Source organism: Lycium barbarum, chromosome 7 (assembly GCF_019175385.1).
Source record: "Lycium barbarum isolate Lr01 chromosome 7, ASM1917538v2, whole genome shotgun sequence".
Lineage (NCBI taxonomy): Eukaryota > Viridiplantae > Streptophyta > Magnoliopsida > Solanales > Solanaceae > Lycium > Lycium barbarum.
Window position 1 is genome coordinate 117,016,928 of NC_083343.1, and position 12,474 is coordinate 117,029,401.

Genomic DNA, 12,474 nt, shown 5'->3' on the forward strand with positions numbered 1-12,474 from the left:
GTATAGTTTTGTGCATTCATCAACAAATACTACTCCCTCCGTCTCAAATTATTTCTCGCTTTTTTGTTTTACACACCCCTTAAAAATATTATCTAGGAGGGTTATTTATCTAACTTTACCCTTATTTATATCTAAGTTATAATGTCTTTCCATTAAATGTTTTCTCTATTTATGTGTCATCTCAATTAATTAAAAAATTCTACTAAAGATAAATGAGAAAAGAAAAAATTTATTGTATTTTAAACTTTTAAAACAATAAATATTTAAGACAATATTTTTAAATAATCTGAGACGGAAAGACTATTTTCGCAGGACTTTTGCCTCTAATAGTAAGTGGCAATTAGAAGCTTAGGTCCTACTAGGCCTGGCAACCGGTTTGCCATTACCGGTTTTAACCGGTAACTGAACCGGTTAAACCGGAACCGGAACCGGAATCGGTAGAACCGGTTAACCGGTTCCGGTTAACCGTTTAATGGTTTACCGGTTCGGTTCCAATATTTTGGAAACCGGAACCGGTTAAACCGGTAAAACCGGAACCGGACCGGTTAAACCGGTAAAAAAAAAAAAAAAAAAAAAAGTATATATAGTATATAGTACATATATATAAGTATATATAGTATATATATTAAGTTATACACATATATAAGTATATATAGTATATAAGTATATAGTATATATATTAAGTTATACATATATTTAGTATATATATTAAGTTATACATATATATATAAGTATATATAGTATATAGTACATATATATATAAGTATATATAGTATATAGTACATATATATAAGTATGTATATATATAGTATATATATATTAAGTTATACATATATAGTAGATATGTATATATAGTATATATATTAAGTTATACATATATATACATATATATAGTATATAGTACATATATATACATATATATAGTATATATATTAAGTTATACATATATATACATATATATAGTATATAGTACATATATATACATATATATAGTATATAGTACATATATTATTTAGTATATAGTACATATATATTAAGTATATATAGTAGACATAGTAGATATGTATATAGTACAAATATATTAAGTATATATAGTATATATAGTAGATATGTATATATAGTATATATATTAAGTTATACATATATATAAGTATATAGAGTATACAATACAAATATATTAAGTATATATAGTAGATATAATATATAGTAGCATATATAATAAGTTATACATATATATATAAGTATATATAGTATATAGTACATATATATAAGTATGTATAGTATATATATTAAGTTATACATATATATAAGTATATGTAAGTTATACATATATATGTATACGAAAAACACTATTTTGTATTGCTGACTTGCTGTTAGGCTGTTAGTCAGTAAATATTTAAACTTTAATTATAAAGTTGTATAACATATGAAAATATAGCTACAATATACAAATAAATACTATAATATATATATATATATATATAATACAAAAAACAAAAAAAAAAAAGATTTTAACCACCTCAAACCGGACCGGTTCCGGTTTGAGGTTTAAAACCGGTAAACCGGAACCGGTTAACCGGTTCCGGTTTTTTAACCGGAACTGGTTAACCGGTTCCGGTTTTTTAACCGGAACCGACCGGTTCCTTAACCGGTTCCATAACCGGTTCCGGTTGGAACCGGTTGCCAGGCATAGGTCCTACCATAGACTTTTCAAACATAAAGACTTTTCATCAAATAAGAACAAGGTTGTCCCTTTTAACGTTTTTTGAACCTGGACCACATTATGTCACAATTCAGACAACCTCTAGACCCGGCATTCTTTGGAACTTAAACCTCCAACCGACGACTGACTTGTTAGTTAATTTGAGGAGTTTACTTTTTTCCCTCATATATACACGTGAAACTCAAATGGAAAAATAATAAACTATAGTTCTTTTTTCCCCTTTTTGTATAAAGAACTAATAAATTTTCCTTGTCTTCAGATATCATCATAGGATAATACTCGAAATAAAACAGCGGTCTCTCATTGTGCTTTATTTTTTCACTCCACTTTCTCAACATGCACTCATGTGATTAACCAAACAGATGATAATAAGTTTGAGGTTTTCCTTTGAGGCATCTAATTTGCCTTTTTCTGTTTTCTTTATGTCATGATTAGAGAGAGAAGAGAAGTTTTCTACGAATAAAGTGGTGTTAGATTCATTGAACCTGGACAGCATTTGGGTTCTTGCATCCTGTTCTTCTTGAAAGGTTTGTTTGTTTTTTAAATTTTCAGAATAATTGGAATTTTTTTGTTTCAAATCCTTGTGTATGATGAGGACCGTCAAGTGTGCATATCTTGCTTTATCTTGTGTTCTATCCTTAATACTGTATGTCTCAACATTTTTGTCTACATTTTACTTTTCGATGGATGCTCAGGATTTTAAGTTAATAGTTTTTGTTTTGTTTTGTTTTGAGATAATGGTCAAAAACACAACTCAAGCAGGGGCGGACCCACGTAGGGTCAAGTGGGATCAAATGAATCCACTCCGCCGACAAATTCCGGTGTTTTCTATAAGTTAAATTCTGTAAATTTTAATATATCAAGTATTTGAATCCACTAAAGAGCAAAATAATCCCGTGGATGGATGGTCAGTGGGTTCAATTGTTGGTGGAGTTTCCTGTGTTCGAAAACTTAACAAAAGCAATTGCTTATATTTGGATATTTGGCATAGTTTATAGATGCTGCACTCACGTGCAAAGCTCTTTTTTTTTGTTCTTTCACCTGCTAATTTATTCTTCTTCTTCCTTCTTGTTTTTTTTTCTTTTTTCCCAATGAATTAATCTTTTATTTTATTTTACATTTGATCTCTTTACTCAAACTTCATAGGATTATTCTACTGTCAATTTCACTTCAAAATATAAAAAAAATTCTACAAAGAGAATTCTTATAGTCCCTGTGTTTCAACTTATGTGAACCTATTTTTTTTTTCAGTCTGTGTAAAAAAGAATTACTTTTTTCCATATTTCGAAACAATTAACCTTTATGTAATGATTTATAGCCAGACAAAATATATGTGCTTCATTTTACACAAGTTCAAAAATCTTTTTTTTTTTCTTAAACTCTATGCCCAGTCAAATAAGTTCACATAAATTGAAATGGCGGGAGTACTATTTTATCTAAAATATGCAAGTGCAATCATGAAAACATATAATAATTGTTAACTCTAAATTGTTTATTCATATTTTATTGAATTTGTTAGTTTACTTTATAAGCTCTCTTCTCTCATAACCTGTAGTATTGGTTAACTTAAGCCATATGACTATATTTCCTTAACTTTGTTCTTTTGTTTGTAAATAAACAACTTTATTCTTTTTAATAAGAAAAAGATTTTAGATTTTATCAAATTTCTTAGAATTTAAAAGATTTCTAATTTGGGTAAATGATTCAATTTGTTGAAACAACGCTGTTATTTTGAATAATTTTATTTTAGTTAAAGTAAAAGATCTTTGTTAAATGTTTTAAATTTCCTTCCCAAATGTTTCTAGAGAAAAAAGGAACGCATTATTCATTTTGTGGTAGCATTAGGACCCCCCCCCCCTCCCCCCACCCCCAAACCTCGGCTGCCCAAAAAAAGAGAGTGTTGGACAAAGTTCACTTGCCGTTTAAAGTCATTTTACTGAACCCACTGGCGTAAAACTCTAGGTCCGTCACTGAACTCAAGTATCACTTTTTTTTAGTTCCCTACATGTACACTCAGGCGTGAGAGTTTCCAACCTAAACTATCACCAATTAGTTTGCAAAACACATCTGAACTATCAGTTGTTCACTTTTTCTACCTTAACTATCACTAACTAGTTTGCAAAACACACCTCAAAATTGAACAACTGATAGTTGATGTGTGTTTTGCAAACTAGTTGGTGATAGTTCAAGTAGGAAAAGTGAACAACCGATAGTTGAGGTGTGTTTTGCAAACTAAACTGATAGTTGAGGTGTGTTTTGCAAACTAATTGGTGGTAGCCAGTTTAGGTAGGAAACTCTTACACCTGATAGTTCATGTAGGAAACTAAAAAAAGTGATATTTGAGGTGTGTTTTTGACCCTTTAACCCTTTTTTTTTTTTTTCCTTTCAAGTTATCAGATAGTACTGCTAATTATGTGCTTGCTTTCATTTGCCCCCAAAGCTTTGGTTTAGTGGTTAGAACATGGCATTTGATGTGTGGGTTAGACGTATGTTATGGGCTCAAAATCTATTGTAGACGAAAAGTTTGGCATTTAAGTGGAGAAGGGTAGAGAGTGAGCTTATTATCTACTGAGTTTCGAACCATCCACCTGCCACCATTGACCTGTAGGGTTTTCTTGAAAATAAAGAAATGCTTGTTTTCATTTAATTTGTGACAATGTTTGTAATTTAATACTCCCATATCCCAATTTATGTGATTCACCTGCATTTTGAGTTTGTCCCAAAATAGAAGAATACCTTTTTTTACAGTAGTTAGGAACAATTTATTTTTAAGTTTTTCATTTTACCTTTAATGTGATATTTATATAACCAGAAAAGTGGAACTTAATTGATACCTCACCGACCCAGAAAAATGGATACTATCTTCCTAATGCATTATCATGACATTTTAATTATCTATGTCTTGATCATACCATATACGTGTTTCTTTAATTTGTAAAAAAAAAAAAAAAAAAAAAAAGAAGAAGATAAAAGTTATAAGATACATAACTGCATGTTTACCCTTGTTTTAGTTCTTTAAGTTAAATTATTATATGGGACCTAAGGCTAAGTGGGTGGACAATTATTTTCCCTATATTTTATAGGTACTAATTGTGGTCCACTATCAGTGGTTTCTAAATAAGGCGTATGGAAGTTGGCTTTATTCTTGCCAGTGCATATTTGTTCTGCTAAAATTGGAATAACAAACCTTTTTTTTTTATATTAAGTTACTTCAAATATCTTGGTCTGGACTTCAATTATTTTAGCCAGTTCATGACCTGTTTTGTTTAAATTAGCATTTCATAAAAGCACATTTGCTGGAAATCATATGGAAAAATTCCGAGAAGTCCTTTACGACTATACTATATAGGACGGAGAGTTACGTTGTTCACTTTTGGAAAATTAGCTACTTCTCAGAAAGTTATATAAAGTAAATACGGGTGACATTCTGTTCTACAGCTACAACGCTTACTATTTGTTATTACTATTAAGCAACTTAATAGTAGAATTACTTTCGCACTACTAATTATGCACTAAAAAAACTTTCAATTGCCAATGTTGGAATCCATTAATCTAAAAATGCTAGGGGATGGAGAGTGCTGGAAAAATGTAATTCTTAAATCTTCATAGTATTGGCTTATCATTTTTCTTGGCTAATAGAATAAGTATATTGTTAAATGATCTTGATTTATATGCTGTAGATTTTGCTGTTTGCCTCTCTCCCCTCCCAACAAAAAAAAAGAAAGAAGAGTAAAATAGAAGGTAAAAGTGAATGAGCATAACATTGGAAATATACCATGGAGTTCAGTGTCGATTCAAAATTTAGACGTTGTGGGTTCTGAGTTGAGAAAACGAGTTCTGAAATATATATATATATATATATATTTATAATATGCCTACAGTTGAGACTCAATTAATTAAAACGAGTTATTTCTCAACTTCAATGAGGTACTCAATTAATTTTAAACAAGATATTTAAGATAGATGCCTACATTTGAAGAGACGTCAATGAATTCCTCAAATATAATAAATTCAAGCATCATATGAACTGAAAGCCTCTTTTCTCTTGTCATATGTTGAACAAAGTTCATGTTCTCTGTCATGAATTTGACACTAGAGAAACATTACATCATTTGAAAGTTGTTCTAGATTCTTCCTGGTGAAAAATCTTTGTACTATGTGAGGAAAATGACCTGCCTTATTCTGAACATACCAAACTGTAGAATAAACAGTCCTTTAGTTATGGTTGCGGTGGTTTTGGTTGTCATATTGATCAATCTTATCATACCTGATTTTGTTCAAATTATAGCGGTCATTAACAATTCGTGCTCACTTTCTTTAAATCAATGGTTATCGACGATCCATTTGTCTTTTAGACAGAATATAAAATTGTTCTGTAGCTTTTAAAATCAGTATGTGCCTAGCAAAAGCTTGCTTTTAGGACACCACCAATACTCTTCTATCTATATAATGGACCAGCAAGAACTTTCAAATGTAGTGCAAAGTTCAACAAGATTTGGAACTTCATTAGCAGTAAAAGCCTCCAAAAGGGTTGGTGTAACTTCTTAATTTATTACATGGTTTTACATCTAATAGGAGTTAATAGAATATCTTGATTTGGCTGCAATTTTAGTATTTCATTTGGTGATATAACTCAAATTATATTTCATCTGCATTACAGGTGAATTAGCTGTTCTTTTCTAGCATGAGTCATTCTAATGTCAACGCAGAAGAAAGAAAAGAGATGGACATAAGGAGCTTTTCATCTTCACAACACAACCAAACACCCTATATTCACAAGGTTGGAGTCCCTCCAAAACAGGACATTTTCAAAGAGTTTAAGACTACCGTGAAGGAGACATTCTTTGCGGATGATCCACTACGTTGTTTCAAAGATCAACCGAGGTCTAGGAAGATTGTACTTGGTTTACAGGCAATATTTCCAATACTAGAGTGGGGTAGAAACTATAATTTTAGAAAATTCAGAGGTGATCTTATCGCTGGTCTCACCATTGCAAGTCTTTGCATTCCTCAGGTAAAAGAGTGTGCCTGGAGTATGTTGCTTGGATCCTCCAAAATATACAGTCAGACCTCTCTATAACTATTATCCTTTATAATAACATTTCACTATAACAACCATTTTTTCTATGGAACGGGACTTTCATGTTATGTTATATTATTATATGTTCTCTATAACAGCATTCCACTATAGCAGCGAAAAAACATCGGAACAAAGCGACGCCATTAATTGAGTGGTTTGACCGTATAACTTTTGGAGGATCAGAGGCGCACTTGATGACATTCTTGAAGGATCTGAGCAACATAGTGGCCAGAGGATTTGTATTAATGAAATGAAGATTATTAGGATCTTTGCAAATTTCTTATCAAAAACTTTCAATTTGCATGACAGGACATTGGCTACTCAAAGCTTGCAAATTTAGCTCCTCAGTATGGATTATGTAAGTTTCCACTGTCCAGTTCCTTATTTTAACTGTATTTTTCTGAATAATCTGTTAAAGAATCCTTTTTCATTCTTCTCTTTGTTTAAAATTTCAGACTCCAGCTTTGTTCCACCACTAGTTTACGCCTTCATGGGCAGTTCAAGAGATATAGCCATAGGGCCTGTGGCTGTTGTGTCACTCTTGCTAGGGACTTTGCTTCGGAATGAAATTGATCCGACTACAAATCCAACCGAGTATCTGAGGCTTGCTTTCACAGCTACATTTTTCGCTGGCATTACTCAGGCTACTCTTGGGATCCTAAGGTGATTAAAACATTTAAGTACCAAGTTGGATGTATAGTCGGACCTCTCTATAATAGTCATCCCCTATAACAACTTTTCACTATAGCGGCCAAGTTTTCTTTGGAACCAATTTTTCATAATATGTTACAGTCATACCTCTCTTGAACAGCCATCCTGTATAACAACATTTCACTATAACAGCCATGTTTTCTGTGGAACTGATCTTTCATGTTATGTTACATTATATGTTCTCTATAACAACATTTCGCTATAGCAGCCAAAAATATCCAGACAAACGATGTTGTCATAAAGAGGTTCGACTGTATATCATATGTTTTCTATAACAACATTTCATTATAGCAGCCAAAAATATCTAGACAAACAATGTTGTCATAAAGAGGTTTGACTGTATATCATATGTTTTCTATAACAATATTTCACTATAGTAGCCAAAAAATATAGAGAGGTTTGACTGTATTTGTTCAATGTTTCCTTCTTTTTCTGACGTGCCCACGGAATATTGTTTTGTTTCGGTGTTGTTTTCTTGGCAGATTAGGCTTCTTAATTGACTTTCTATCTCATGCTGCTGTAGTTGGATTCATGGGTGGTGCTGCCATCACAATTGCCCTTCAACAGCTTAAAGGTTTTTTAGGCATTAAGAAGTTTACTAAGAAAACAGATATCATTTCTGTGATGAAATCAGTGTTTCATTCGGTCGACCATGGAGTAAGTTTACTTGCTACTTAAGAGCAAACTACCTGAGATGTCTTTAATGATAACTTGAAATTTATTCTTTCTTGTTATGCAGTGGAACGGGCAGACAATTCTCATTGGATCAGCGTTTTTAACTTTCCTTTTGTTCGCGAAGTACATTGTAAGAGTTCTGAGCTCTATCGACTAAACTTTGAAAGAATTTGGTAGCGTTTACTCGACTCTAACGTAATTTGACAACCAGGGAAAGAAGAATAGAAAGCTGTTTTGGGTACCTGCAATTGCTCCTTTGATTTCTGTCATTCTTTCGACTTTCTTTGTCTACATTACCCATGCTGAAAAGAAGGGAGTTGCCATTGTAAGTTTCTTGTTTTAGATTCTTCATACTTTCATTTTAACTTTTCATCATTTTGGAGTAAAATGATCTCTGTTTAATCGACTTGTATAACGATCTTACCAGGTAGGATACATTGAGAAAGGAATAAATCCTCCATCTGTCAATAAAATATATTTCACCGGTGACTATCTCTTAAAAGGGATGAGGACTGGTATGGTAGCTGGTGTGATTGCATTGACGGTAAGCAAAATATTGAACAAAATATCGAAGCAGGAACCTTTCCACATTTTTCCACTAAACGTCCGAGATCTTTTACCTTCTTGTTCATAGGAAGCTGTTGCAATTGGAAGAACCTTCGCGTCAATGAAGGACTACCAGTTGGATGGAAACAAAGAGATGGTGGCACTTGGAACTATGAATATCATTGGCTCGATGACGTCCTGTTATGTAGCAACAGGTAAGACAAATTAACATGAAAATAGAGTATGCATAAAGATATCATGTGTTTTTAACTTTCAACACATAGGTTTCATCTCTATGAAGCCAAAAAAAAAAAAAACAATGTCAAATGATCTATAGTCAGACCTCTCTACACCAATCATCGTTTATAAAAGCATTTCACTATAACGGCCAAGTTTTCTTTGGATCGACCTTTCGTGTTATGTTCTATATTATCAGGGCAACAAATGGTGTGACAAGAATTTATTGCCAATACAGTCAAACCTCTTTATAACACCATCATTTGTTCCGATATTTTTTGGCTGCTATAGCGCAATGCTATTATGGAGAACATTATATAACATAAGATGAAAGATTAGTTACAGAGAAACATGATTGTTATAGTGAAATGTTGTTATAAAGGATAGCTGTTATAGAGAGGTCTGACGGTATAAGTATTATTCAGTTATTTTCATTGTCATGTATAACGGTTTGTCCAACTAGTTGATCGATTCACCTCGTGCAGGTTCCTTTTCTCGGTCAGCAGTAAATTACATGGCGGGCTGCCAAACAGCAGTTTCCAACGTTGTCATGTCCGTCGTCGTGTTCTTAACTTTGGAATTCATAACACCTCTTTTTAAGTATACTCCGAATGCAATCCTTGCTGCCATCATCATCTCAGCTGTACTCGGCTTAATTGACTATGAAGCAGCAATTTTGATTTGGAAGATTGACAAATTTGACTTTGTTGCTTGCATCGGGGCATTTTTTGGCGTGGTTTTTGCCTCTGTTGAGATTGGTCTTTTAATCGCGGTAAGGGCATCCATCAACTTAACAATATTATCAACGAAATATATCGTACAATAATCAGATCTAATAGTGTTTTATCATTAAATAGGTGACAATATCATTTGCTAAGATTCTCCTCCAAGTCACAAGGCCGCGAACAGCTACTCTTGGCAGGATACCCCGGACAAACGTATATAGGAATATTCAACAATACCCTGAGGCAACCAAAGTTCCTGGTGTATTGATTGTTAGAGTTGATTCTGCTATATACTTTTCAAACTCTAATTATATCAAAGAAAGGTAGGACATTTCTTTATGGAATGCTTCTAAAGTTAAATGTCAACTGATTCTAAGAAAAAAGAAACTTTAATTAACTTGGTTTTCAGGATATTGAGATGGCTAATGGATGAGGAAGAACATTTAAAAGCAGCTGGCCTTCCTAGAATTCAATTCTTGATCGTTGAGATGTCGCGTAAGTACAGATTTACCTTAGTTACTGAAACTAAAAACTAGTTATCCTACTCTGATAAGACAAATTCTATCCACCTCTCGTGTTTTTCCTGCTCTTCGCCTTGCAGCTGTTACTGACATTGACACCAGTGGCATTCATGCCTTGGAAGAGTTGCTAAGAAGCCTAAACAAGAGAAATGTTCAGGTAATCATCTTAATCAACTTCGTAATGAGCCTAAATACTTGTGTGGAAATTTACAAAAATTTCAACAAACACTAAAATATTGAGCCTTAGTACATCAACTTTAAATTCTGGATTCGCCTCTGCACTACACATGACGTCTGACCTCAAAGCTACACGTCATATATTCGCACATGCCCGAAATCTTACCTTCTTTTTTATTCTTGCACAGCTTGTTCTGTCGAACCCCGGTAGAGTGGTGATTGACAAGCTACATGCATCCAATTTTCCAAGTCAAATTGGTGAGGACAAGATATTTCTCACAGTTGCTGATGCTGTGCTAACCTGTTCACTAAAATTGCCTGAAGATGTTTAAACATTGTAAACAAGAACTATACAATGTATGTACAAGAAGGCAAGGGGGAAAAGAAAAATCAATCAGAAGTAGCATGAGGGACTATATTGAATAGAATATATAGAGTGAATTAATACCAAAAAAAAAAAAAAAAAAAAAAAAAAAGAGCTGGATTCTATTTTTGGTGACTTGTGGGATCCTCAGAAAAAGTGATGGGATATTAATCCAATCCAAAACAGATAGTGCCTACTGGTCCTAGCCAATTGCCATAAAGAGTTCTTGTTTGGTTAAAGTTAGTACAGTTAAAAATATGATAGCTATGATTTTAACTTTTATGGTTAAAATGTAGTCTTATATTATGTTGAAGAGTTCCCCTTGTCTTTCTTGTTATTGCTAGAGGCAATTATGTACTAACCAGGACCCCTATGGTCGTATTCTGTATAATATTTAAGATGTTTTTGCTCACATCGTTAAAAAAGATAATAGTGTTTACTTTAGTATTATATTTTTGTTTTGTTTTTTCCTATCCTCGTGCAATAGATTATATTGATTGTTTTCTCTTGCAAGTAGCAGTCATTTCTACGGAACAATAAAAATAACATTATGGACCAAATGTTATGTAGTATCGTTGTGCTCCTAAGATTTCGAATCTACATGTAGATAAGATAAAATTATACTAGCTAGACATTGAACATTAAAATGTTTTAAGAATTAAACTTTTTAACATTGATTATGTATAAGCTATTCATATATTGAGGTCACCTAAATATTAATTAACGGCAGAGCTAGTTACCTATGAAAATAAAGTAGGTGATCTGCTACAACATAAAAGTTCTTTACATTGCAATATAAAAAATTTACCGCCTATGGTGACTTCGGTGTCACAAAATTGTATAGCCGTTGGTATGCCCATTGTACCAAAAAAAAAAAAATTGGTACGCCTTTGGAGAATTGATCTGTTAATTATTACTCCATCCGGTTCAAAAAGAGTGTTCACTTGACCTTTATTTTTTAGTTCAGAAAAAGTGTCCACTTACCAAATCAAGAAAGAATTAAACTTATTTTTGCAAATTTACCCTTATCAAGTATTAAGTGACCAAATCTCAATAACCATTTAATTAGGAATAGTTTAGTCAAATTACCTATTTTTGCCTATGAGTTAGGCAAATGGCTAAATGGACACTTTTTTTTAACTGGAGGGAGTAATTTGCCTTTCCTTCTAAAAATGGACAAATAGGCAATTGCTGAGTGACTTCCTTGGTGAAAAACCTGAATACGTCCCGATGAATTCCTACTAATAGATTTCCCTGTACTCAAAGTGATTGTCTAATTGCTCTTCTTTTTGTCTCATTTTGTATCTCGTAATCATTTGATGGAACTAAACTAAGAAGAGAACAAAAGGCCGCTGTTTGCTTTAGACCGTCAGTAAGCATAACAAGTAGTCAAGTACCATATGAAATTTGAAGCAGGTATCATCACCTGAATTCTTTTGAAGGCAAACCATATAAAAATATACATATCATTACTATATGTTCTTACAGGTAACTAGAGAATTAATCTTTACTTATTTTATTATTTATCTTTTTGCAACTAAGTGCTATGGGTGCTTTCTTGATGTGAATCTAAGTGTATGCATTTTAATTTCTTTAACTTCATGCCACCAAAATAGAGATGTAAATCTTAAAGACAGAGATTAAAGTTTTGTTAGGACTTGGCGCTCTTGCTAATAGCTAATATCAGTAAATAACACTAACTAATAGTGAAAAGA

The 12,474-nt window shown here is 32.6% G+C and overlaps 1 protein-coding gene across 4 annotated transcripts; it reads left to right on the forward strand.

The window, feature by feature from the left end:
• The first annotated feature begins 1,891 nt into the window (after positions 1 to 1,891).
• Positions 1,892 to 11,209, forward strand: LOC132603947 (sulfate transporter 1.2-like). 4 transcript variants are annotated; one of them, XM_060317248.1, is made up of 14 exons: positions 1,892 to 2,250; positions 6,384 to 6,737; positions 7,113 to 7,161; positions 7,259 to 7,466; positions 7,997 to 8,171; positions 8,254 to 8,319; positions 8,401 to 8,514; positions 8,617 to 8,733; positions 8,824 to 8,950; positions 9,458 to 9,744; positions 9,830 to 10,020; positions 10,107 to 10,192; positions 10,299 to 10,375; positions 10,584 to 11,209. In XM_060317248.1, exons 2-14 carry the CDS (start codon positions 6,408 to 6,410, stop codon positions 10,725 to 10,727), a joined length of 1,971 nt encoding a protein of 656 aa, XP_060173231.1. In that variant the 5' UTR covers positions 1,892 to 2,250; positions 6,384 to 6,407; the 3' UTR covers positions 10,728 to 11,209. The 4 variants fall into 4 exon arrangements, with proteins under 4 accessions (XP_060173231.1, XP_060173234.1, XP_060173233.1 ...); XM_060317251.1 differs by having other exon boundaries at positions 1,895 to 2,250; positions 6,384 to 6,635; XM_060317250.1 differs by lacking the exon at positions 1,892 to 2,250 and adding an exon at positions 2,303 to 2,369.
• Positions 11,210 to 12,474: the final 1,265 nt, after the last annotated feature.

Coding starts and splice junctions, on each gene's coding strand:
- LOC132603947 (XM_060317248.1), top strand. CDS start 6,408: ATGAGTCATTCTAATGTCAACGCAGAAGAAAGAAAAGAGATGGACATA. Junction 8,515..8,616: donor AAAAGAAGGGAGTTGCCATT/GTAAGTTTCTTG, acceptor CGATCTTACCAG/GTAGGATACATTGAGAAAGG. Junction 10,021..10,106: donor TCTAATTATATCAAAGAAAG/GTAGGACATTTC, acceptor CTTGGTTTTCAG/GATATTGAGATGGCTAATGG.